This window comes from Caloenas nicobarica, chromosome Z (genome assembly GCF_036013445.1).
Source record: "Caloenas nicobarica isolate bCalNic1 chromosome Z, bCalNic1.hap1, whole genome shotgun sequence".
NCBI classification, from domain to species: Eukaryota; Metazoa; Chordata; class Aves; order Columbiformes; family Columbidae; genus Caloenas; species Caloenas nicobarica.
In genome coordinates this window covers 57,682,513-57,710,416 of record NC_088284.1, presented here as the reverse complement: position 1 = coordinate 57,710,416, position 27,904 = coordinate 57,682,513, and the positions used below count along the sequence as shown (strand labels likewise).

Sequence of the window (27,904 nt, the reverse complement as noted above, 5' to 3'; positions counted from 1 at the left end):
AGTTTGTTTGTTTGTTTGTTTTCTTTCCAGCTGTGATAGACAAAATGTCAATAGAATAAGTGACCTGCCCACCAGAAATTGCCATGAACCATTTGGCTGGACCGCCTGAGGGGGAGGTAAGTGAAGAGCCAGCAAATGGAGCAGTGAACGAGTCAGTGGAGGCTGACCTGGAAGAGGAACAGCGGTATGCAACTCGCTACCCAAGACATACAAACAGCAGCCAAGGGGGCCTGTCTGGGCAGGAGGAGGAAGGGATGTTAGCTCGGTCAGCCAGCACTGAGAGTGGTTTCCACAATCACACGGATACTGCAGAAGGCGATGTGATAGCCACAGTAGAGGACAGTTATGACACAGAGAGAGTTCAGGAAAATGAGGATGAGAGTGCATATGCGGTGCAGTACAGACCTGAGTCTGAGGAGTACACAGAGAATGCCGAAGCTGAGCACGGCGAGGCCATTCATAATCGAACATTGCCGAATCACTTACATTTCCATTCCATTGAACACGAGGAAGCCATGAATGCAGCCTACTCGGGTTATGTCTACACACATCGTCTCTTCCACCGCGGGGAGGATGAACAGTATGCTGAGCCTTACGCTGACTACGGACTGCAGGAGCATGTATATGAGGAGATAGGAGATACACCAGACCTCGATGTCAGGGAGGGGATCCAGCAGTATGAGCGTGAAAGGGAGGAAGCCGACAATTACCGCAAGGAGGCCCTTGGTGCCCGCCTTCACCATTATGACGAGCGGTCTGATGGAGAGTCTGACAGCCCTGAGAAGGAGGCAGAGTTTGCGCCTTACCCAAGAATGGATAGTTACGAACAAGAGGAGGACATTGACCAGATTGTAGCAGAGGTGAAGCAGAGCATGAGCTCCCAGAGCTTAGACAAGGCAGCTGAAGAGATGCCAGAGGCGGAGCAGAGTTTGGAGCATGGTCATGCTCTTGCCGGTGGTGGGCATGAAAGTAACGGCGAGCTCCCAGCTGGTTCTCGAGTTACATCCAGTTCGGGAGAATCTGTACAGAGGTACAGCAAGGAAAAGAGAGATGCAATTTCACTGGCCATCAAGGATATTAAAGAGGCTATTGAGGAAGTGAAGACAAGGACCATCCGTTCTCCTTACACTCCTGATGAACCTAAGGAGCCCATCTGGGTGATGAGGCAGGACATCAGCCCAACCAGGGACTCTGACGACCAGAGGCCACTAGATGGAGACGTGAGTATACAAAGCTTTCCGCTCTCAGGTTATGTGTGTCTTGCTCCTTTGTTCTTTTAATTGTGACATACGTGGCAGTGAATGATGGTGCATTTTGTTCTTGTTCTGTGACTCATCATTCATTAAAGTATATAGTGCTCGGTCTATTTTAAATTTGTACTCTAGAAGGCATGTAAAAGGTAAGTATGTGCATTATCAGTGGGCCAATTTTTTCTTTATGAAGCACTACTGACCCCAGAATTTGTCACATGAAGCTCTTAGGGGCTTTTTGGAAAAAAATGCTGTTACATTTTTTACAGCCATGAGATATTTTAGAATAACTACTGAGCACTCCATCTTCTGTTATGTATCCTTATGTGTTTCTGTTAATTCTAGGTTTCTAAGTTTCATTTTCTGTCACATAACCATCCTAACAGTTTCATCAGAAATCTGTTAATATTCTTTATGATGGTATTATAGATCAGATTCATATTCCAGAAAAGTTGCAGGTTTTTTGTCTATTTGCAGGCTCTAGAAATGTGTTATGAACCTCAGTATATTAGATTACCACTGTAAAGTGTATTTACTTTCCAGCAACCTAAGTATTGAAGGCAGTTGTTCAGATTTACAGCATCAGCATTTCTGAAATTCTCTGCTTTTGGCATGAGGCTTTACTTGGATCAGAATCAGTTCACAGTTTGTGGTTCCAGCTGCCTGTATGATAATCTTTACTTGAAGTTTTATGGGTTTTATGCATTTCTAATAAAATAAACTCATAAAGAACTGTTAACTGCATTAAATTTATGCCTGATATGAAAATTACTGCTAGGCTAAATTTACTGATGAAAAATAGTCTATCATATGGACTGCTATTACTTCAAGGATAACTGCACTGGAAACATCTGCTCCATCCTTTTTATTGCTGTGTAACGTTTTTTGTGACCTTTGTTTTTCTGGAAGAACACCGAAAGCTAGAAATCTTTGTGTGTTTTTTGGTGTTTTAAACTGAATTATTGTAACCTTCTAGGAATGCATCAGAACTATCCAAAACACCTCAGCCTCTGCAAGGGTAATTCAGATGGTGAAAACAGATCACATGCAGGGTAGACCTGTAACAGGCTTCTGATTTTTTTTTTATCTGCCATCAAAACACTGAAGGCTAGTATTCTACAAATGGGAAGGCGTTTTTGGAGCATAGTGTTTGAGTTGCTGAAAAAAACCTACAAGTTGATTGAGACAGGTAGCTTACAAATTTTATTTTTCCTTGAAAACCATTGGAAACACACAGTAGTGAGTATGTTTTGGTTGTTTTTTTGTTTCTTCAAAGTTTCAATGAATTTTTTAAAAACCCCAAACAAAACAAAAACCTTTATTGTAAAAATTACTTCAACAAATATTTTTAAAATTATGTCTGTTACAGAGTGGATTAACACTCATGTAGAGGGCTAAAGCAGTCTTCCTGGATTGTTCTATATAGGAGAACAATTACTTTTAACTTCTTTAAACATTTCCAGAAGCTGTAATTATTTCTCTCTCCTTTTTGAAATAGATCACATTACCCATTTGCTGTGCATTTTGTTCACCATATTGTCTGTGTCTTAAGTGCTGGTTTTGGGAGGATCGGAGAACTTCCTGTTCCTCCTGATTGTCTGGTTGTAACACCCAGTACCATGATGGTCCAAGTGACATTAGGTTTGGGATCCTGAGAGCACTGAGTCCATCCTGAAGGTGCTCCAACTGCTCTCCAAAATCTTGCTGGACCTTTCAGAATTTAACTTTTCTAAGGTATGATGGCAGGACTCAGCCAGGTATGTTCATATACAAGCCCAAGTGTTTGTGTTGGTCTGTATCTACATTAGGTATGGAAGTACATAGGAGTTTCTGTTTTGCACCAAAAGTTAATTTCTCATTTGGTATTTTTCATTGCTTGTCAAATAAGAACCTGACTGAGATTTTCAGTGCTGGCTGTAATCAAAACAGTGATGTATAATGACAGTACAGCTCAGTGCAAAGATTAATGATGGTTGTAGATGTGCAGTCTGTGTTCTTGGAAACAAGAATTAAATTAAGCAAATAGTTCAGAAGATCTGTAGCAGATTGAGGGGAATCCACATTCTAGAAGAATGGACTTGGGACTGGGTAGGAATTTTGGTTTTCACTGAAGATAAGGTAAGTTATGTGCTTTACTGGACTCTAATTCAGACGCCAACCCATGAACAGTCTGAACAGTCTGCTTCTTCAACAAAATATTCCTAAAATTCCTTAGCAGTAAATTGGGCAAAATTAGGTTGTGTTAACCATGTGACTGTGAGTGATCCATTATAATAAAAATATACTTGAAGCCCATTCATAACAAGGAATTACATAAAGAGAGTAATTATTCCCACTGTGCATCAAAGTTATGGTCTGTGCTGTTTCCCTCTGTTTTTTAATTCCAACAGTTTCAAACTTGACTTTCACACCAAGAATCTTACTGGTCCAGCTTCTTTTGCACCGCTTGGGTGGCTTTGGAGGACACAGGAACTGAGCACAAAGCTCCAGCTCTGGATTATCCTGGTGAAGGAAGTCTCTGAAGCCTGAGAGGTGCCTTGGCCATGGTTAAATCCTTCTTTTGCCCCAGCTGTTGGGGCCAGTGGCTGCAGGATGCTGTCACTCAGACTCATGCCAGGTAGCACAAGCTACAGCAGGTTTCATACTGCTTTGGCCAGGACTGAGGAACTGTAACTGGTCTTTGTCTCAGCTCCTCTTTCTTCCCTCTCTTACCTGACTGCAGTTAATGTGAGGAGATTTCCTTAGCTCAGCCACAGGGAAATGGCTGAAGTTGGTCTGTTCTTCCTGGGCCTCTCTCCCCAGCCTGGCTTTGACCCCTAACACAACAGGTTTGTGCTGGGTGCAGGCAGTGAGGAAGGGCCAAAATTAACCCTGGAACCCAATATTTATATGACGTTCAGGAGCTTGGCCCTTAACTGCTCTTCTCCTGAGCTGGAGGAGCAAGAAGCTTTGGAGCATTTGGGAAGAGACTGAAATACTGCTGGATATGTCTCAGGGACATGCATTTGGAGCACCATTCTGAAGGGGAGTGGGTGAGGGACCTGGGGGGTTCGGCCTGGAGAACAGGAGGCTGAGGGGAGACCTTCTCGCTCTCTGCAACTGCCTGGAAGGAGGTTGGAGCCGGGGGGGTCGGACTCTGCTCCCAAAGAACAAGCGACAGGATGAGAGAAAACAGTCTCAAGTTGCACCAGAGCAGGTTTATATTGGATATTGGGGACAATTTCTTCCCGGAAAGGGCTGTCGGGCATTGGAACAGACTGCCCAGGGCAGTGGTGAAGACCATCCCTGGATGGGATGACCAGACACGGAGATGAGGTTCTCAGGGACATGGGTTAGTGCCAGGGTGCGGTTAACGGTTGGACTCGAAGATCTTGAGGGTGTCTTCCAACCAAAATGACACTGTGATTCTGTGATTTTACCTTCAGGTGGGCACCACTTTCTTCCCCCAGAAATATTAAGGAACTGCAGATAAGTGATACAAATTGCGTGCTTTTATTACCTTCCATTGTTTTGCAGGTCCACTTTGGAAGTAGTCACCATGTTGTTTTTTAACAGAGCTGTTTTGCTGTTAGAGATGAAACTTACTTGAAAAGATTTGTAATCATTTTGTGTTGTTAATCATGTGATGTTGAAACTGGTAAGACCTCTTTAGACCAGGAGCAATCACTTCTTATTCGGCTAGGAGCTCTCCATGAGAGAGCTTTGGAAGCAGTGAGTCAGAAGAATGATTTGCAGTTGAGACTCATTAAATATGACAACCTTTTTTGTCTTTTTTTTCACAAGAAAGGACCTGCCACTCCCCAGTGCTGAGCGTTTGGATGAAACATTCACAGCAGAATGTTTAGTAGGATACCCATTGGAAGCGTCCAGAGACTATTTTGAGAAGCTAACAATCCTGAAGTGTTCAGCTAGCCTGCAGCTGGGTAATGTTTGAGGCTACTAGGAAAGACATGCAACAACTGTAGTGATAAGAAGGCTAACAGGTCAACTGTATACATTTGTTTTTAAGATGCCCTTTTTTCCAGGTTTATTCTCAGTTGGATTTATCAGGAATTTCAGTCATTCCTAGGAATTTCTTCTCAAAAGAAATGTTTGGTACACACACAAAAAAGAAAAAGGCTCACAGCCCATGGACAATTCTACTGTAATAAACTCTGGCAGTCATGTGATGTAGAAGGCAGGTAGCAGATTTCTGTGAATAAATAAATAGTGTACTAAAGTATCTGCTTAATATTTAACAATGGAGAGTATTTGCTGTTGTTTGCCTTGTGTACCCTGGTTTACTGGTGCATGCTTTCACTTGAATAAGAGATGATCTAGACATCTAGTTTGTGGGAAAGGTGTTGTACCTGTGTATTTGATAAAAGCCCAAAAGTTCTCTCAGTGTCCTTTGAATAAATACAGTGAGTTGGGTTTGGTTTTTTTTTTTTTAGTTTTCCACACATACGAGATATGAGCAATTGACATATACTTCCAAAATCTGTTTATCAGAAACCTTTTTAACCAAAGCAGACTATCACTTTTTCAAATACAATAGCAGTTAGAGCTGCACAGCTGCAAGAAATGTGACATCAGGAAACTGACCCATGATGGAAAAGACTCTGTAACTGCATTTTCTGAGTGTGGAATGGGAAATAATCTGTTCACATCGTACTGAATGATGTTCCTTGCTGGAGAGCAGCATGAAGCTTATGGTGTGCATGTGTCTAAGAATGGTGGAGGGGGATACCCTTTAGGAAAAGGTGTTCTTCCAGATGCACACAGCTATCTCACTGGAAGGGGAGGCCCATATCCCATTTAGGTAGCTCTTGCCCGTCATTCTTCTCTGTCAGATTCTCTGCCAGAAACCTGCTGTGAATATGCCTAGCCAAGCACAGAAGTAGTGGTGTTTAAAGGTCTAAATAGAAGACATCTGCAGTGCATGGATCTGGATTTAAGGATCAACACATGTTCAAGTGGAAAAGAGAATAGTTCTGTGTAGTAGAGCGTACAGTCAAATATTCTGGTGTATAAACTGTACGGAAGATCTTAAAAAGCATTTTTAAAATATCATAGAGCTATGAGAATAGTGGCTTGCTTAGTTCTGGAAGTACAGAGACCTGCTTAGAAAAACACTGAAAGGCACAGCTCAAGCAGATTTTTTTTTTTTTTTTCCCCTGGGATTTAAAGAACATTTATATCCTCTCATGTCCAGAGAAGACAAGCAGGCTGTCTGCTTCACTTCTGCCATAATCAGGAGAAAATGGTGGTTTGGAGGGAGAAATTCTCCATTTCAGAACTAAATACTGTGACCTTTTGCTGACGTCCATTCAGTTATCCATGGGGTAACAGATCTGAAAGGCAGGTTTTGCTGACGTGCTGGGCGCAGTTTGTTGCTGTGTGCGAAGGCTTCAATTTTGCAAAGCCCTTTCATTGGTGTTCACAGTCTCTGTTCCTCTGCAAATACTTGATGTTGTGCAATGTTAGAATAAGTCCTGTTATAAAGTAAAACCACTTACATGGGTGGTTTGCACTTGTGAAGTAGAAATTCAGAACTGAAGACAAGACCTTCAGGCAAAACAGAGCTGAGATGCATTGTTCTTTTCGGTTACGTATATTTTATTTCAACCTTCAGTTGCAGGATTTTCTCAATTCTGATAACTCCAGAAGCAAAATGTTTTTGTGGAGATGAATTTGCTTCACTTTTTCCACAGCAGGAGTAATGTATTATTAACGAGGCAATAGAGAACTCTGTTGTAAATAATTAAGCAGGTTTCAGTAATAGATGAACAAAGTGGGGCAGGGAGGAAAGAAAAGAAAGTAAATGAAGATGAGTTTATATTGATGCAGTATTGTTTTCTTTTTCTGAGCAGGCCTTTTAAAATAGTTGATTGGGCGCACAGAATAAAGGTCATCTTTCTGTCATCTGTGCAAGACCACAGTATTAACACCATACAGCAAAAAAACACTCCAAAAACTGCAAGCCAAAATGATCTAAAAAAGACCAAAATCAAGCAAAAAGCTTCTTAATGTCCAGGGTAGAAAGCTTTATGCTGATTCATCAATCACGCAGAAGAAAGCTTAAATTTATTAATTAGTTTGCTTGAAGATAAACATTCTACAGATATGTTATAGGCTTTTAGATTATAGTGAGTGCTGCATACATAACCCCTTGAATTTTATTTTTCTATTACATTTTTTAATTATTGAAAGATGAAAGTAAGTTCAAGTGTTTTTTCTGTGCTGTTTAAAACTGGAACAGCACTTGTCACACTTTCAAAGTCTTTTGAAAACACAGGAGACAGCTACACTAATTTTGTGAGGCTGACACATAAAGCTGCATTTGAACTAGAAGTTAAAGTACAGCTAAGGAATTCCATAGTTGAGAGAGGGCAGCAGCCAACACTGACCCAGCTCCCAGGAGCCCTGCTGTGCTGACAGCCGTCCGTCCAGCCTGAGTGCTGCGGGACAGACCCTACCCGTATAGCTCTGTGTGTGTGATCTGACGGGCAGTTGGAGTCTGTACAGCCTAAGATTTTATTCAAAGGGAAGTTAGCAGCTCACAAAGTGTAACTGTGGTACCGCATGGTTACTGCTACTGACTTGTGTGGCCAAGAGACTCTTTGAAATGGGCAAAATAAAGGGCCATCTTGCCCTAACAGCCTCAGTTACTTATATAGTTTGCTCACTCAGACTTTTCTGTGTCAGGTGTAAACCTCTGTCTATTCGTAGATATATTTTAATTTTGCTTTTAAGACTTAGTAACGTAACAGTAACAGATAGGTATCTTTCTTCAAAGTCTTTGACAGAGATACACAGTTATTGCTTAGGTCAAAATCTCTGTTTTTGTAACTTAAATGAATTTTACTGAAGAATTACAATGCAGTGGTGTTGTGCAGACACTCATGGACAGTGTGTTTGTTTTTAAAAAGCTGCTTTATTCAGAGCTCTTGCATAGTGTAGCGTGTGGACAGGCAGATTTCTCAAGTAGGATTGTCGGCCATTGTCCAGATGGTGGCATGTGGCAGGAGGCTCCACCCTTGCAAGGCATGGTCAGCTGGATCAGGAGAGATTCCCCAAATTGCATTTGTTCTCAGGTCTTACATACAGCTGGTCAGTGATCCTACATGACCACTCTAGCACCTGTGATCCGTTGCTATAATTTACTCTAAGCTGCCTACAAAACACTTCCTATGGTAACTGTGTCCAACAAGACTGTCATACATCTGCAGGAATAGCTTCTGTTGACTAGCAGCAAATATCTTATCCATATAGTGTTTGGTCATTTTTGCAGCAGAAACTGTTTAGGAGTGCTGTTGGGTCAGCCAGAGTTGATACCCAGGATGGTAGTTAGCACCCTGAAATTAGGAATGGTGCCTCTCCCTTGTCACGTGCACAGGAGAAGCCTGCTGGGGGAATATTCCTGTATAGAGAGGTCCTAGAGCAGTTAGTCAAATGCTTTGTTCTGCAGAGAGCAGTTTAGTCAGTCACCTGGTCTCAAGTCAACTTGCTGTGTGTCATCTGTGCACAAACTGTCAGGAGTGGGTCCTGAAGCACCCAGCAAATGGAAGTGCACTGGGTATGCACAGAGACAGTTACACCACAACCACAAACTTAAGTTTCATCCTTTGTCACAGTTAAAAAATTAAATTGCATTGCTTGTGCTACAGTATGCATGTATGTGTACAATAGTTATTTTTTCGAAGTCTCCATTTTTAACACTACAATTAAAGTAAATTTAAACAAAGACAACTGCTGATGATGATTATATTGTGAGGACATTTTAGCTTTCAACTCCATTCTTCATGGGTACTTTATGCTGTCTAAAAGTTATGAACATATGTTGATGATCTCAGCCTACTTTTCAGTGGATAGAATTCAAACTGTTCAAATCACAGTAGAAATTCTGCCACAACATGGTTGTGCTAAAACCTAGGAGATTTACTTCTGTAGTTGTGCTGTACTGGGTGGTGTTTGTAAAATCGTGCATCTGACTATATTTCCATGTTGGACCTGAGTATTTCATAGTGCTTTGACCTTTGCCTAATGTGAAGGATACCTCTCAGAAGACTTTTTATCACTGAAATAAAACAAATTTAAAAGCCTTGCTTTATCCAGTTGTTTCCTGAACTAATGTCCAGGAAGACTCTGCCATTCCTCTGCGAGGAAGCCTGTAGGTGGACATTAGTGTCGTATAAGTAATGGACTTTTGTTTAAGTAAATCTTGCATTGCTGAAGTATTTGCTCATTTCATCCCTTATCCCAGCCTTCTATGAGATGATGTGACCCACTAGGTTATACTCTTGTCAGATAAGCAGCTGCTAGAGCAGGTAAAACAACTCTGCTTTTATAAAACAAGAGCAAGTTGTTGTATGTGAAGATGTTTCAGTGTCAGTTATGTTTGTCTTCATGAGCTATTCAGTATCCAGCTGGGTTGATCTGGATAGGTTGAATGCAACATGATGCAGATGCAGTACAATCATCTCCTGTTACAGTTTCTGTTACTACATCCCTCTGCACAATAGCAAAGAAGGTTTCTCAGGTGGAGTGGGTTGCATGTTAGTTATAGTCAAACAACACCAAAATTGAGATGGAGAATTTTTGGATGTACCAGATTGAGTATCGTAAAAAAAAAGTAAGTAGATTTTTTCAAGATGAGCAATGGGGTAACTAGTACTCTTTTATTGCTGCGCTTAAGAAAACACTTTGTAATTCCATTGATGGACATCTTTACATAATTACAGCACGCTTCTTATGAACTTACTGTGTTTGTTCTGACAGCATTTTTGTTAGGCTTCTAAAAGTTTTTTTTGTTAACAGGCAATGAAGCAGTCACTCAGCGTTTATTTTAGACTTCAGTTGTTTTGAGCACCCATGCAAGTTGTCTATCCACTACAATGTATCAAAATATTTCTTGTTATTGCTGTGACTGCATTCTTTCCTTGCACATGGTATATGTACCTCTAAAAATACATTTTGATGCAGAAGAGAACTGAGTGTTTATTCTTCAAATACTGAATTTTTTTGTGCAAATGTTTTTGAGGACAGCTCTCATGTCATGTAGTGAACTTTACAGGATGTTTGATATTTGGGTTTGGTAAGTTTGGTTTTGTGTTTTTTTCACAGAAAAATTTGAGCAGACATTCAAACAGCACATGGAAAGCTGTGTGATCATTTTGAATGGTTGCTTAAATCTGATACTTTTAAATGAAAATAGCTGAATAAAGGTATTTGTAGTGCTACTGGAGCAACTGTTAATACATTTTAAATGGTGCAAAATTTCTTAATGTCAGCAACCAACTGGTTTAAATTAAATAATTTATTATCACTTTAGTGTGCAAATAGGAGAGCTTTCAGGCATTTCTTTTTTTATGCTAAAGTACGGTATGCTTTACGTCCTTTCTTTGTTTACTGTTTAAAGCTCAGTCCTACAATATCCTGATGCAATTATTAGGTTGATAGTATTGTGCACCTTTTATGTTTAATCCTAATACAGAAATACTGTAACTACTGGGAATGTGAGCACTGTAAGGATGCTTCCCCAAGTAAATAGGAGCTGCTGGTTGTGCAGTTGAGCCACTGTGTCACCGTAACTCTGGTAGTTACGCAGCTGGTCAGGGAAGCCCGTATCTCTCACACAGCCCCTGCGTGACTGCTGGCAGTGCAATGAGCAATCTTTCAGTCTAATGGCATCAGCGCAGGCCAGTGTTCTAGGGACTGTTTCACAGCTGCATCTCCTTTTTGCCTTGCAGTTGTGATTCAAAATATAGGGGGATGCAAGGACAGTTCTTTTACCCAGGAGATACCTGTAAAAGGAAGTGCTTCTTAACACTTTGGAAGCCTTTCTTAGTTAACTATAATTCTAATATTTAGTAATTTGCCAAGATAGACCTTTTAAAGGAATGAGGGTGAAGAGAAAGAAGAGGAGAAGGGAATTTTATGTTCTTGGCTTGTTCCATATCTGCAAAGCTAAACTTGCAAAACTCAATATATTTTTGCACACCGTTTCATTGAACTCAGTGTTTCAGCTGGAGTGGAGGCATAGCAGGAGAGCACTGCTGGACAGGAGCTGCTGCCAGCTTGGAGCACTGGAAATTTAGCTCTTCTCTGGTATGACTCATTGGCTTAGAGAAAAGCCATGTCATGTAATTGTTTATGAAACCAGAAGAATAGTATTTGACTGTTTTACCATCAGTGATGAACTGTTGAGCTGGCAAAACTGAGGCCAAAGGAGGTTGTAGAATGCCAGGGCTGCTGGGCTAAACACCCAGCTTGCATAGCTAAATGCTAAACCTTCTTTTGAGGATTCACATTTTATCATGGGCAGCAACCTCTTTTTCAAATAACTCCTTAAGATCTGTCTTGAAAAGTGCCTGCTGTGTTGAAGATTTGTGCTCTGTTTCATTTTGGTCACTTTCATTAATTCCACACTCTGTGTTCTTGTGTCATACCCCCACACCAGGCCCCCTTGCTCTGGACTTTACATACGTCTCTACAACTTGTTAATGTCAGCAGCATTCATTAGGAGTTCACAGAATGACAGAATCACAGAATGTTAGGGATTGGAAGGAACCTCGAAAGATCATCCAGTCCAATCCCCCTGCCAGAGCAGGAACACCTAGATGAGGTTACACAGGAAGGCGTCCAGGTGGGTTTTGAATGTCTCCAGAGAAGGAGACTCCACAACCTCCCTGGGCAGCCTGTTCCAGTGCTCTGGCACCCTCACTGAGAAGAAGTTTCTTCTCAAATTTAAGTGGAACCTCTTGTGTTCCAGCTTGAACCCATTACCCCTTGTCTTACTGTTGGTTGTCACCGAGAAGAGCCTGGCTCCATCCTCGTGACACCCACCCTTTATATATTTATAAACATTGATGAGGTCACCCCTCAGTCTCCTCTTCTCCAGGCTAAAGAGACCCAGCTCTCTCAGCCTTTCCTCAAAAGGGAGATGCTCCACTCCCTTAATCATCTTTGTGGCCCTGCGCTGGACTCTCTCCAGCAGTTCCCTGTCCTTCTGGAACTGAGGGGCCCAGAACTGGACACAATATTCCAGATGAGGTCTCACCAGGGCAGAGTAGAGGGGAAGGAGAACCTCTCTCGACCTACTAACCACCCCACTTCTAATACACCCCAGGAGCTGCCTATGATGAGACTATCCTTTCCCAAAGCATTCTTTCCCTTCACCAAGGTACTTGCTAATGGATCATACAGGTCAAGATATTCCGTGATACTGCTTTTCTATGCTATTCCCTTTGTTTTTCTGCTATGACATTCTTGATGATTGTGAATGGCCAGGACATGATTGGAAAGACAGTTTCTCCACTGAATTGTTTATGGTGAAGGGAGACAAAGGAGGAAGTCTTACCTAAAGAGAATATATAATACTAAGACCATAGCACGAACTGTGAAATATTTCCCAAGTTTGCACTGTATCTAGGATGAGGAATCATAGTCTTGGTGACACTGGAATTGAGTAGTCCTTAAATATATTCATACATTGCATACGTTAGTATTACTCTGCGCGATTTATAAAAGTTGTTCTCTAAGATGATGGAATAACATTTACAGACAACTACTGCAGCCTGCATCTGCTCAGATTACATTAGTTTAGCACTTCAGATTAGTTATACCTGAGACCATGTGTGCTTATGGGGAAATTACAGTCTTTTCTTCACTTCCTCCAGTTTGACAACTAAGTAATCTTTACCCGAATCTGTATGTTCTGGTCACAATGAGTTCACCTGTCTCCCATCACAGCCTACTTCTTAATGACTTTATCTTTTCTTTCCAGAAGGTCAGAGCTTACGACATCAGTTTGCGTTGGCTGCAGCCTTCAGTAAGCTCACAGTCATTAGCCTGCATGCAATAGGCAGATACTTGTGCAACTCAAAGTCCTGTAACTGCAGCTTAGTTGGATGCTGACAGTAGGTGTAAGTAGTTGGCCTAATACCAATGTCAGATGATCCTACATTCGTCTTGCAAAAATACAGTTTTATGACACGCTTTTTGTCTGAGTGTTGCTTACCACTGTGTACAGCTTTTTGGGTTTCCAACTGCTTCACTTCATACACTACTGACAAATAAACACAGGTGTTTTTTTAAAGGATTTAGCTGTTCAGACAAAGTTCACTGAGGTGCTGCTGTGTGATCATTATGATAAAAAGCAAGGCTTACAACATTTTAAAAGTGTTTGTCTTGAGCTTTTTTTTGTTCGTTTGATTGTTTGTTGTTGTTATTTGTTCCCCTCTCATCTCTTATTTCCACTGCCAAGTTAGAGGAAAATAGGAAAGAACAATTTCCACATTGGTCACTCAGATTATTATTTAATTTTCTTGCTGTATCTAGTCTCCATCCCCAGATTCCTCTTCACCTCGAGGTGCTGAATCATCAAGTAGACAACATCACCAGGATGTCTGCAGTACAGCAGAGGCCTCCACTAATAAAGAGGTAGAGTGAAATATATTTAAAAGTCACAGTCTTGTTCATGCTGCTTATGCCTTTTTATTTTCCCTTCCCCCTGGTACCTGTGCAATCCCTTCTCCCAAAATTGAAAAGATGATTTGTAGCTCCTTTTCCTTTTGCTGCTCTCGCCATCTGACTGATTTTCTAGCATACTTAGGACTGTTTACCATGGCATTTCTGACTCTGTGTTCAATTGCCACTACATTTTACAGGCTAGGAGGTGTATTGATTTACCAGCCACTATCACCTCTGTATTAGAGGCAAAAGGAAGAAGCTCTTTTTTCCATGCAGAATGTCTTCCTGCAAATAAAAGAATGTTTCTCAGACACATGAAGAAGCTTGCTTAAATAAAATTAATTAGGTAGTAAAATTATGTTGCTTGATATTTTGTCATTGTAGAAACTGACTTGCCAGTGATTCAGAGTCAGAATTCAGTTCCTGACTCCAGGCTCCTCAAAATAAAGCTGAATACTTACTTTCTCTTTATTTTTTTCTTTCTTTTTTCTTCTTCTTTTCACCTCATTTGACAGCTTTTTACACTGCAGTAGTTCCACCAAAACAAAATGTGAAGTGTGAGTAGAACTTGTCGCAGTGTGAAAAGAAAATAATTTGGCATAAAAGGTATTTGGATTAGTATAGAATGTCTGGCTTTATAAACAGAAAAATCTGCAAATATTTGGTTTATTTGGTTTTTGGGTTTTAAACTTCAAAAAATTGTAGAATCTGTGGTCTAAGAACATATAATATTGTTACTGAATGCACGAGTTATCTTCCACAATCTAAAAAAATCAGACCTATCATAACTGGAAATGCTCATTAAAATTGAAACACTTATTAGTAATCCATCTTTCTTTTTTTCTTTTATTATTATCAAGAGATAAAAAAGCTTGTAACACATATGTATTTGTGCCTGTCTGTATTTGCATTCAGAAAACAGTGAAAGTTTTCAAAAGACTTAAGAAACTCATAATTTCTCATGTCCTAAAGCATTCAACCATACATTGTGCTCTTAAATTTTCATCAGCTATATATCAGCCTTTAGCTTTCTTCAGTAGAGATTTTGTCACTTTTTATATATCCTAGCTTTTAGTATCGATAAACTTACCCAAAGGAAGAAAACACACAAGATGCTAATAATTTCATTTTTTAGGATGTGCTCACGTGTAGCATCAGAGGTGGTAAACCAGGTTTCACAGTAAGATGTGTCAGGCTGTTTGTTACCCTCCAATGAGCAATAACACCTACTTCGGTAGTTCTAGTGCAAGAACAAAAGTGATAAAGCAGCCTCATAATTTTGGGAAATGACTTTTAGGTCTTAGTAAAACCTTTTTTAAAAAAGATAGTTTTATAATACTAGGTGGCAATGAGATGAACAAGAGTAATGAAACATTAATGACCTTGATGTTTCATAATTTATGGATATGTAAAATCAAAAGGTGTAGTTTTCCTCCTACTGGTAACTTTACCTGTTACTTTACTATTCCTGTGGACTTAGTAGAATGTCTTTCAACCTGGGCAATGAACAAAAACACTTGATTTTGTGTGTGAGTTTTTGCAATAAAAGCATGTATGGTGTCACTTTACATCACTCTATCCTGAAAAGAAGTTGCATCAGCTAGTCAGATTGCTGAATAGTTGCCAAATGTGTAATTACAGACTTTGTTCACTCTATTTAAAAAATAAAAGTACTTCGGCAAGGACACTTACACACATGAGCTGTCTCTGGTGTGCAGGGGATTTGTCCTCTGGGCCTGTCACAGTCCCGTGGTTGAATTTCTCTCTCAGCACTACACCAGCAGCAATTACAAACAATTGTTGAAGTCTGCATGGATAGGTGGTCTGGTGAAAACATTCATCTGAAGAGATGAAAGAGCCACAGATCTGAAAAGGCATGTCTGTGTCCTCACAGCAGCTTAAATGCTTGGGCAGCAGGACATGGTTGTTTATTGACGTCTTTATTTATGCTAGTACAGTCTCTGATGGAGAGCTTTCTTGGTTTTGCAGTACAGCATAGTCATTTTCAGAAGGAACAGCAAGTACTTAAAGGCTGCATGGGCTCTGCTGTCTGTGTGTCACACACGTGTTGTTTTTATTTCACTAGTTTTATTTTATAGCAAGACAAGTATAATTGCTTGAAAAATATTAATTGTTACATCCATTTTCTATTTCTTACAATACAAAAAACACTCCCTCAGGTTAGTGACTCAACCTGTCACATAACTGTGACTTTCCTAGTTTACCTATTTTTTCTACTAATATGCAGAACCTAGTAAGTTGCCCATCATAAAGGAGAACCATCTGGCATATATTTCAATGGATATTGTCTGGAAATGTACTGGAAATTGTCTAAGATATTATGCATTATTATGAACGTATCGAGATTTTCTTTTATAAAACTATATTAAGCAGTCATTGGAGGAGTTACTGCTAATATAATGAGTTGTAGATTCATTACAGTTTTGTAATCCTTGGACTGTTCAAAATCCTTATCTGGAACACATATGACAGCAGCAGGTTTTCCAAAATACCTGTTACCATCTACATATTGCCACACATGATTTTCTTTGATAAGTTTTCCAATGTGTTTTAAGTTGTTGATTATAACAAAATAGGGAGTCTCACGCACTGAAAGTTGTAGCTTCCAGGTGTTTGAAGTGTTAGCTACAGTCGCTCACATAACATTGCAGTTGGAGATAAGGTCTTACTTAAGACTGTGTATTTACATGTGCAAGGCAGGATTTTTTCTTATTTGTTCACCTTTTATGAAATTGAAGTTACCACATGTGGTTTTGTGCTTGATACAGTGTAAACATGGTGGTGAGGTGTTAGTGAATGTAATTATCCTGCAGAATACAGGTTGCTACCGAACCTGTTAAAATTTAGAAAGCTTTTTGTAGGGTGTATTAATGTGAGGGATGCATCTAAGAACAATTCTAATGAATAACAGAATTTTGTTAATGAACTGGGTTGATGGTTGCATTCATGAATAATAACAGTATAGCGTAATTTCATATATTCCTGCATGTATTTATTTGTAGTTGGAAGAGCTGGTGTCTTTGAGCTATGTATTTTCCTGCATACTTCTTGATTAGTAAAAGCAGAGCACCTATTGGTAGAGGGTTAATATACTGTTCAACACCAACAAGTAACTGAAAACGGGGCTTAGCATGTTGTCTGATAAAGGCACAAACAGAATACATTGAATTTAACTCTAGTAGGTGCTTAGACTTTGAAAATATGAAATATAATAATAAATATTAATAAATGGTTATTTTCCTGTGCTAATAATTATGAGTGATTTATTTTTTTATCTTTTTGTCATGGAGAAATTTTCAATGCATATTTGTGCATGCTCTGTTCAGTTTGAAATCCTTTCTGTATTAATTACAGCCCAGAAAAAGCTTGGCTTCATTTCCAACTTACGTTGAAGGTAAGATAGTTCTACAATTTATGAATGTTTTTTCTTGTCTTAAAAACTCCAATATTTATAATGTATACAATTTTATTTTTATTTGTTGAATAGAAAAGCTGCTAGGGTTGGGTATACTGATTTAGATTAAACTGTGTCCAATCTGAAACCTGAGCTAAATCCTACTGTACTCTTTCCAAAGTTCAGAAACACAGAGCTTCTGGTTTTTTAGTGTTCCATTCATAGTTTCTGTGTCATTTATGCTGTCTCATTGTCAGTATCACTTAAAACACTATTAAGTTTTTATGGTATTTGCACAACACATGTGAATGTGTGTGGACAAGGAAAATAGGTTAGGCAAGAAGAGTGGAACGCTCTCTCTCCTGTGCTGATTTCAATTGGCAGGGTCAAGCCAACCTCAGTTGCATTAATTAGTGGAACTGAATTAATTGGATTAGTTGGCAGGCCTGCCAGAGGAAATCTGCACTGTTTTACAGCTACTTGTCCTCTAACTAAATAGTGCTTCCTGTCTGAAAGTTAAGGTTACTCTTGTACTAGTGCTGAAGTCATTCAGAACAATGTGAAAAAGCAAGTTACCTGCTACATGAACTGCTGTTACCTTTTGTATGAGTCTGCATCCTGTGTATACAGGAAGCCTGCATGCTGTAAAACCCAGTTATTTTGTTATGAGAGCATGACAGAAGCAGAAAATTCAAAGTTTCATTTGTTTTTTCCCCCACTGGCAGCAGTTGTCCATGTGCTTGATGAAATGCCAAGAATACAGTTGCTATGATACATCATTGGGACTGTCTTGGAACTCCTTGGATTGCTTTACAGTGTGCTGTGTTTAAACGATAATGTGATCATTCTCTTTAGACTGCAAATTGATCATTGGTTTAGTCTTCAGTGTGAGCTGCATATTTTGGGGTCTGTGGCCAGAATATCAACTAATGTAAATTTCATACATTTTTTTGAAACTAGCATGAGCTTTGGAATTTTGCAGCAATGAAGCATCTCTCTGAACTGAAATTCATCTCCTAGTGGTAGCCCTGTCTATCAAGGTCTATCTTAAATAATCCTCCCCTCCTTTAAACAAACAAATAAACAAAAGTAGACTAAAACTTTCTTAGATTTTGCTCCAGTGCAAAATCTCCTAAAAACCCCCAAATTTTGCATTTTTATGCACTAGCAGTCCAAGAAAAACTAGTTAGTACCTGTGTTATACTTTTGTTCAGATAATAATTTCATCATCAGAGGTAATAAATCAAGGGGGTCTTATAGAAAGCAGTGCAATCTCTGTGTTCACCTCTGATGAAAACAGAGCACATACCTTTCTTGGTTTTAATTGTAGGAAACAATTATCTTGCAAATACAATAGGCCCAGGAAGGATCTCTCAGCAAAGCATATTTTAATAATGATTTTGCAAGATCGGGTGTTCTACCTAAAGGTAGGCACACAGAATAGGGCAAAAAGCCCCTGCTTATATTCCCCCCAAATCCCAGCCGCAAATTCCCTCCCCGGTTCCCCACTGGTTGAGTACTTCAGGATTTACAGACTACTCAATGCCCGCCTCAGTTTACATATTTCATTCATCTAATTCTAACAACCTCCTCCCCTTATTGATTTATTTAAAATATGGATTCCTGGCTCTTTGGTTACGCTTCCCCCTAGCTTAACTTTTTAAATACAGTAATCAGTTTGCAATTCCGGGATTAGTTCGAAGAGACTTTGTTTTACATTAAAGATTCATAGTCTAATGTCTCTCAGTCCTTCCCCCCTGCTGGAGTCAGGTGCCAGATCAGTTGTAAAAACAACATTCCTTTCTTAAACGTTACTTACATTAATATGCTTCCTTCTGGGAGTCTTATCTACACCTTTGTCAGCCTATACTTATGCTCTTTGTGTTTTGGTCAGAAATTGTACTATAAAGGACTTTCTACCTTTTATAGTGAAGTGTGAGAAGTGATGAAAAGGCCTTGACGTGTAGAGTAACAAATAGCAACACTTAAAATGCTTTATGGTTTCAGGACTGGAAGAGTGTGCAAATATGTAATATAATACTTCCAGAAGCATAAATTTCCATAAAGAAAAAATTCCATTTCTCTGGGTCACATACTTGAAAGTGACTTATTCATTTTGAGAGTTTTCCAGATACACAGTATCTGAACAAATTCTGCACACTAGAGATGGGCATCTTAAAATTGGTAGTCATAAATTCTCATATTTAAAGAAACCATAAAGGGAACAAGCTTGCTTGTAAGATTTATCTATCTGCTTCTTCTGTCTGTGTGTATAGTTCCAGTGTGATACTTATCTCCCGCTCTTTCTTTACTTCAATATCCTTGTTGAGACTAAGAATGATCTTTAAAGGTCTGTGGCATAAAAGTACTTTGCTTAATTGGACAATCAGTCTTCTTGGTAAAGGGAGACTTGTACCTGTAAAGCGTTCCTGGGAGGTTCCTCTGCCTGTTGTACTAACTGCAGCCAACACACAAGCGAGCAAGCGGCTGATGGCTGGTATTAAATTGCACTCGACCTCTTTCTGTTTGTGACTGTCAGTCTTACAAGTGCAAGGCTGGTTTTGGCGGGTGAGGGGCAAACTGAGATTATTTTGCTTCAGGGTGATCCCTGCTCAGAAAAGAATGAGCTATTGTGAGAGACAGGCTGGATTAACAATTACAGCTTTTGCTGGAGAGATGTTGAAAGCATTTGCTTGATGTTTTGTACCTTTGAAAGTACTCATTGCTATATCATCATACTAAACTGAAGTATTTCAGAGGAGGATTTGCAGCCATCAGGTGCAGACTCGTCAGAGTGCTGCTGTTTTGCCCTGGTTCAGCATGATATTCTTCAGCGATTGCTTTTCTATGTTACAGTTCCTGGACCTTGTGATCCTGAAGACTTGATCGATGGAATCATTTTTGCAGCCAATTACCTTGGCTCAACGCAACTCCTTTCTGATAAAACTCCTTCCAAGAACGTGAGAATGATGCAGGCTCAGGAAGCTGTCAGCAGGATCAAGGTGAGGAATAATTCCTGCTGGTTCTCAAACAGGTGCCTCAAGGGTGCGGATATGAACTTCTTACATATGAGTAGTTTCTTCATGTGGGATTATCTGTGGTTTCAGAAAGGTTAAGTGCCTCATCATTTTTTCTGCAAAATAAATCACGTGTTTAATGCACCTTTTGGAGCAAGATAAGGAAAAGTTACCAGATTATTTTAATTCCCTATAGCAATACCTGTGTTGTGTACTCTAAGCCAGAATCTGAAGTGAGTGGTGGTCTAAGTTGTATATTGCCTGGGTGTTGAGAGAAAACAGATTTGGGGTAGAACTAGTAAGTACTGCAGCTGCTTCTGGCTTGGGACTTGCTGGAACTGGTACTGTGGTAATGTTTGCAGTTATTTTTGACCCTGCTGTGGATGCTGTTTTCTCCACTACATAACAGCTATAAGCTGAATAAAAAAGAAAAGCCTGTGATGATACAGAGATGTATGGAAAAAAAGTAGTTTTTCCTGGAATTTGGTATGTTTGTTTGGAAAACAGAAATGCATGCTGATTTCTGTACTGGCCATGGCAAGCAACAGGCATGCTGCTGTATTGTAAGTTACAATGATGACATTGCTAACCGAAATCAAGGTGTATGGATGAACTATTGCAGGGTTGTAGAGGATACTGCAGTATTCTCACTACCCATACATGACTAGGTGGTAGGCACACAGCTTCATCTTCTGCTAATTCAGCTAACCAACACCATCTCATCTGAAAGTTTTCCTTAGTTTAATATTTATGTGTTCTTCTTTTGTATAGTTTATTCTGGCTTCCAACTCAGACTCTGTGTACAATTGTATAAAACAGAGAGGAAGAGAAACAGCATGCTATCAGCAAGGCCGATAGCACTATCTTGTAAAGGTCGACTGATGCTTCCTACTGTTACTCCTTTCTGTGTTTCCCATGCCAGTTGTTTAGTTCAGTCAGTGTGCGAAACTTTCACAGGGAAGCTCCAACTAGAAGCATTGAGAGACTTCCAGAAATTGTGATTTTGCTGTTGTTCAAATACCTAAGTTCTTGTAACCTTGTCTCTGAAAATCACTAGCACTCTAGCATTTTAGAGTAGGCAGGAATATAGCCTTCCTGTTACAGATAAGTCGTCTTCTGCCATCTCTGTATAAGTTTCCACAAACTTAAGCAACTACTGAGCCTATTGAAAAAGAACAATTTATCTGTGTTCACTGGAGACCCTGTGTTCAGTGATGTTTTTGAAAAAGATTTTTCACACAGGTCTCTCAACCCCAGCAGCTCTTGGTGGGTTCTTTCCAAAGCTACAGTGGAGACTTTCCATTACAGAGTCTGCTTCTTTCCTGCCCTGCATGCAAGTAAGGCTGTGCCCGTCTCTTTAGTAGTCCTCGTGTGTTCTTTCCTGACACTTGGCTGCATGTTAGAAAAGTTTTCTGATTTGAATGCACAGGAAATTAAAGGTAAAACAGAGAAGGGAGAGAAATAAGAGCTTCAGTGAGGTTGGATCTAGGAAGCACACATCACTGGAGACTGAAAGGAAAGATTAGCATCACTTGTCATAGGAAACTGGTTTCAGGAGTCAAATTTAAGCCTGGGGCTGGGAAGGAAGTTTGCGCCTATGAGGTAAAGCTTGCATGAGAGTACACAACAAAGATTGAAGGGATGTGTTAGAGAAAATTGGAACAGAACTGATTAAAAGCAGGACTATAAGGTATAAGAGTGTAGATCTTTCTCTGTTACTAAGTGTATTTCTTAGAAATTCATTAACGAAATAAAGTTCTTTCTGTTATGCCTTAGCACTGCTGTACCTCAAAACAGAATAAATCTCTTTAGTTCATTTCACTCATAAACCCTGTAATTTATACATCCATATAAATCAGCGGGCGTGCATATTTCTGGTTGTAGTAAATTTGTTTCAGGGCAGAGGCCCAAGTCGTTGCATTGTTGACCTGGTGAAACCCTAGCTTGTGCACGTAATTTTCAGCAACTGTAAGTGTATTTCTGAAAAATGTTGGCTTACTGCATTGCACACAATTCCATTGTATACTTTTTTGACAGTTACTGCTTTTCTGCTTCTAGGCAAACCTCAGGCAATGTAAACACGCCTCCCTGCACCTCAGGGTCTTTGGTTTATTAGAGTTAGTTTTGACTGATTTTATTCCTGATTACCATTAAAGCTAAACTTTTTTAGTGATAAATCCATTGTGACAGATGGAGTTCCTGCTGCCAAATTCATCACTGCATAAGACAGCCTTAGTAGAGGGGGTCATAGAATGTCCTGAGTTGGAAGGGACCCACAAGGATCATCGAGTCCAACTCCTGTCCCTGCACAGGACAGCCCCACAGCTCACACCGTGTGTCTGAGGCCTTGTCCAGTCTCTGCTTGAACACTGTCAGGCTTGGGCTGTGACACCTCCCTGGGGAGCCTGTTCCAGTGCTCCAGCACCCTCTGGGGGAAGAACCTTTTCCTCATGTCCAGCCTGAACCTCCCTGGCACGCCTTCCTGCCTTTGGCTTCTGTCATTGGTCACCAGAGAGAAGAGATCAATGCCTGCCCCTCCTCCTCCCCTTGTGAGGAAGCTGTAGCCATAATGAGGTCTTCTCTTAGTCTCCTCTTCTCCAGGCTCAACAAACCAGGTGACTTGAGCTGCTCCTCATATGGGTTCCCCTCCAAACCCTTCACCAACTTCATAGCCCTCTTCTGGACACTCTCCGGCAGCTTTATCTCCTTTTTATCCTGTGGTGCCCAGAACTGCACACGGTGCTGCAGGTGAGGCCAGACCAGTGCAGAGCAGAGCGGGACAGTCACCTCCCTGCCCGGCTGGCAATGCTGGGCTGGATGCACCCAGGACACGGGTGGCCCTCTTGGCTGCCAGGGCACACTGTTGGCTCACGTTCAACTTGCCCTTGATCAGAACCCCCAGATCCCTCTCCACAGAGCTTCTCTCCAGCATCTCATTCCCCAGTCTGTATGTACGGCCAGGGTTGCCATGTCCCAGGTGCAAAATCCAGCACTTGCCTTTGTTAAAGTTCATATGGTTGGTGATTGCCCAGTTCTCCAATTTGTCCAGATCCCTGTGCAGGGCCTCTCTGCCCTCTAGAGTGTCAACAGCTCTTCCCAATTTAGTGTCATTGGCGAACTTACTTAGTATTTCATCAAGTCCTGTGTCCGAATCATTTATAAAGACATTGAAGAGTGCTGGCCCTAAGATGGATCCCTGAGGAACCCCGCTAGTGACTGGTCACCAGCCCGACATAACTCCATTTACTAGAACCCTCTGAGCCCGGCCCGTCAGCCAATTGCTCACCCACTGCATTGTGTGTTTGTCCAGCTCTATGATGGACATCCTGTCCAGGAGGATACTGTGAGAGACAGTATCAAAGGCTTTGCTGAAATCCAAAAAGATCACGTCAACTGGCATCCCTTGGTCAACTAGGTGGGTAACCTTGTCATAGAAAGAAATTAAGTTGGTCAAGCAGGACTTTCTCCTCATGAACCTGTGCTGGCTGGGACCAATGGCTGCGTTGTCATTCAGATGTTTTTCAATAACTCCCAGAATAATCTTCTCCATGATTTTGCCAGGAACAGAAGTCAGGCTGACAGACCTGCAATTGTCAAGATCATCCCTGTTGCCGTTCTTGAAGACTGGGACATTTGCCATTTTCCAGTCAACTGGGACCTCTCTAGATTCCCAGGAGTGCTGAAAAATCATGGAGAGAGGTCTCACTATGATGTCAGCCAGCTCCTTAAGCACCCTTGGATGAATCCCATCAGGCTCCATCGACTTATAGGGATCTAGCTGGAGCAGCAAATCCTGTACAAGTTTAGGGTTGATTGAGAGTTCATCGTTCTCACAGCCATGGTTCTCTAGTCCAGGGCTTTGGGGGCCCCAGAGTCCATCTTCGGTGTTGAAGACTGAGGTGAAGAAACTATTAAATGTCTCTTCTTTGTCTGTGTCTCTCTTTATGAGGTGACCATGCTAATCAAGTAATGGGCCAATGTTATTTCTAGTTTGCCTTTTGCCATTAATATATTTTTAAAAGCCTTTTCTATTGTCCTTCACACTACCAGCCAGCTTCAATTCGAACTGACCTTTGGCAGCACAAATTTCTTCCCTGCTGTGGTAAGCAGCATCCCTATAGTCCTCCCATGTTGCCTGACCTTGCTTCCACTGACCATATAAGTTCTTTTTTTGCCTTAGTTCAAGAAGAAGATCCTTGCTCAATCAAGCTGGCTTTTTGCCTTGCCTGCTAGACTTTTGGCATTTTGGAATTGCCTCGTCCTGTGCTTTTAGTAGGTGGCACTTAAAAAGTGACCAACACCGGTGGACCCCAGCACCTTCAAAAGCTTCTTCCCAGGGAATTTTACTAAGTAGTTCTCTGAGCAGTCTGAAGACTGCGCTCCTCATATCCAGAGTTCAGGTCCTGCTGGTAGTTTTTCTCCCATTAGCAAAGATTTTGAACCTGACTACTTCATGGTTGCTGTGGCCAAGGGAGCCACCAGTCACCTCTTCACCCACAAGACCCTCTCTGTTAGTGCGCAGCAAGTCTAGGAAGGCACCTCTCCTGATCGGTTCCCTTAGTACCTGCACCACGAAGTTATTGTCCAGATGCCTTAGGAATCTTCTGGACCTGTTGGTGTCTGCTGTGTGATATTCCCAGTTGACATCTGGCAAGTTGAAGTTCCCCATAAGGACAAGGGCAGGTGACTTAGAGGCTTTGCTTAGTTCATTAAAGAATAACTCATCAGTGTCATCATCCAGGCTGGGTGGCCTATGGTGGACACTCACAATGATATCCACTTTATTTGTCTGTCCCTTAATCCTTACCCAGAGGCTCTCAACTTTGCCATCACCAGCTGCCAGCTCTGTGCATTCCAGCCCCTCCACTACATACAGTGCTACCCCCTGCTTCTCCTACCCTGCCTGTCCCTTCTGAATAGCCTGTACCCATCCATCATGGCACACCAGTCACAGGATTCACCCCACCTGGTTTCACTAATGCTGATTATATCATATCCCTGGGACCAGGCCAAGGCTTCTAGTTCATCTTGCTTGTTTCTCATGCTGCGCACATTAGTGTAGAAGCACTTCAAGTGTACTTCATTGTACCTGTCACCTTGTGGCACAGTCTGAAGAATCTCACTAGCTCACAGCTCTGCAAGCATTGGTGTGCCATCCCGCCGCTCATCGCTGACTGGCCTGGTGCTGCCCCCTTCCAATCTAGTTTAAAGCTTTAGCCCAAATGTCTAAAATATTGCCCACACAATGACTGATACTTGTGCCATACTCATCTTTGTTTACAGAGTGTGTTAGGTGTTGCATGTGAAACACTTATCTGTAGTTAAAGAAAACAGAGATTATAAATTAAGAACAGGCTTTTAAAAATTTGCAGACTTGAAGTTAAGAGCATTAAAAAGGGGGGAAGAGCTTTGTTTAAGGCCCACTGTGCACACATGCCTTCCAATTGCGTTCCTTTTGAATTTAATAATCCCTGATAATGCTTCCTTTTAGCAAAGCCTTGAGACCACATACTCATTCATTTAGAATATGAACAGATTTTGAAAACAGTTCTCCATGCTGCTTCTTTACACAATTGTCTCTTCAGGTAAATGTACAAGAGTTGGATGTTTTTGTGCTTTGGCTTTAATCTCTGTGAAGTCCAGCTAAGTTAAAACAGATACACTGCATTGAAAGTGTTCATCAAATGTAGTTGTTTTGTATTTCCACTAGGAGGTACTTTTAGTAATAGAAAAGCTATTTCACCTTTATCAGACTGTAGCCTCATTTCTTCACATAGCATAGAAAGAAATATATTTTCACGTTTTACTTGGAGGGGACCCATAATACTTGTAACAGTAAAAAAGATTATGTTCATGGTTACAGTTCATATCTGACCTGTGCTAAGTTTCACATGTGAACTAACAACTTTCATTTGCATTTTTCATCAGCAGATCTGAGCTGTGTGGCAGTTTTAAACATTTTAGATAACACCTGATTTGATGACAGAATGTAATTTAAGAAACCATATGTGGAAATAATATAATATTCTGCACATTTTGTTTACTCATTGTCATCTGGGTGTTCACTGAGTTGCAGTTCATTTTTTATAGAGGTTAAATAGGTTGAGTATATTTAAGATATTCCTGTAGCAAAAGTGGAAGCTTGCTGCTTTTTAACAATTTAGAATTTTGGAAATAGTTTTATTTTACTTACCTTGATTGAAAAGCTTGGACCATGTATATTTAAAAAAAATAATACTTTGTTTAGGTTAGGTAGTTTCTGTCTTTTTCTAAGAATACAGGAAGAGCCTTTTGATTTAAATTAGCAAAATAATGTGATGAAGAGGATTTTTCAGACAAAGTGTTTTGCATAGTATTATCCTAATTTTTTTTTTCATGGACCATAACTACTTTTATGACATTTTTGTGCAGTGTTAAATCGGTTATTAAGATTGATTGTTCCATATCTTTATGTTAGTTTTATGAAGTATTTGAAAGACATTCTTAAAAAAATTAGAACACTAAGACCAGATGCTTCCATCACAAGGGCAAAATTTTCAATAAATTGGATAATAGTATATTTCGATTAATCTTTGATTCTGCATTGTAAACCTGTAGGATTTTTTCCCCCTTTTCTTCTTTTTGGCCTATGCTTTTCTTCTTTTGTGAGGTCCATCACTCTGTAAAGTTCAGGGAATTGGGGACATTGTCTGAAGGGGAGCTTGATTTTGGGAAGCAATTTATATGCTCTATCTCATGAGTGTCTTCCCCTGGTCTAGTGTATGGTAGACAGCTGTCATTCAAGATTAATATAGTGTTTCTTAGTACCAATGAATATTAATGTAATGAAGAGCCTCCAGCATGAGCCAGGTCTGATTGCTTTTGCAATTGTCTGCAATCATGAGGAAGAAATGTTTTACGAAGAGAGTGGTAAGACACTGGCACAGGTTGCCCAGAGAGGTGGTAGATGCCCCATCCCTGGAGACATTCAAGGCCAAGCTGGATGGGGCTCTGAGCAACCTGATCTAGTTGCAGATGTCCCTGCTCATTGCAGAGGGGTTGGACTGGATGACCTTGAAGGTCCCTTCCAACCCAAACTGTTATATGATTCTACAAATCACAACGTTACCAAATATTTCTTAGTTTTTAAAAGGTGACTAAAAGCTGATGTGAGAATGTTTATATTTGTAAATAAGCAGCACAGTCTAAAGTTTCGGTATCTGCTTTCAGATTTGTTTAGGCAAAACCTGACAGATGTAAGTTGTGAGCATCAGTATAAAACATTTGATGTGTCTTGTGATTCAGATCTCCTGTTTGTTTTTCATAAAAGTAGTTAACAATGAATCTCTATGAAGCCTGTAATAGTAAGTCTCCTTCCCACCACAAGAATACCTTCTTACTTAATTAGCTAAGAGGCTGTTACTGTTGGAAGTAAAAGTATATCTGCCAGCCTGGTAAGTATTCCATTTCTTCAGTAAGCAGGTCCATAAATCCAGTTCACCTTGGTTTGAATTAATGACTACAAGACTGTAAGAATGATGCTTATTTGTGTTGTTGCCACAGTGGTAGCACTTAAGGAATCAGCTTGTCGTAATGGGTTCGTACATCTCTGGGTGTAAATAATTTAAACTATTTAGTGAGAAGAGACCTGTTTTCAGCTGTTTGTGGAACTGAAGTACATGCTCCACTGCCTCCTTGAAAAATGCGGTAGTATGGACATATCTTTGTACAGGTGTCACAGGAAAACCTGTTTTCTAGATATGCAATGCTAATGTTGGTATAAGTGTTTG

General features: G+C 40.4%; 1 protein-coding gene across 4 annotated transcripts in view; it reads left to right on the top strand.

The window, feature by feature from the left end:
- APBA1 (amyloid beta precursor protein binding family A member 1) overlaps nucleotides 1-27,904 on the top strand; it is a 103,484-nt gene that overhangs the window by 59,272 nt on the left and 16,308 nt on the right. For all 4 annotated transcript variants that reach the window (XM_065656247.1, XM_065656246.1, XM_065656249.1 and 1 more), the window contains exons 2-5: nucleotides 31-1,220; nucleotides 13,572-13,673; nucleotides 17,079-17,118; nucleotides 19,975-20,120. In XM_065656247.1, coding sequence (XP_065512319.1) covers nucleotides 84-1,220; nucleotides 13,572-13,673; nucleotides 17,079-17,118; nucleotides 19,975-20,120 — 1,425 coding nt within the window. In that variant the 5' untranslated portion in view covers nucleotides 31-83. The remainder of the gene's footprint in view (nucleotides 1-30; nucleotides 1,221-13,571; nucleotides 13,674-17,078; nucleotides 17,119-19,974; nucleotides 20,121-27,904) is intronic.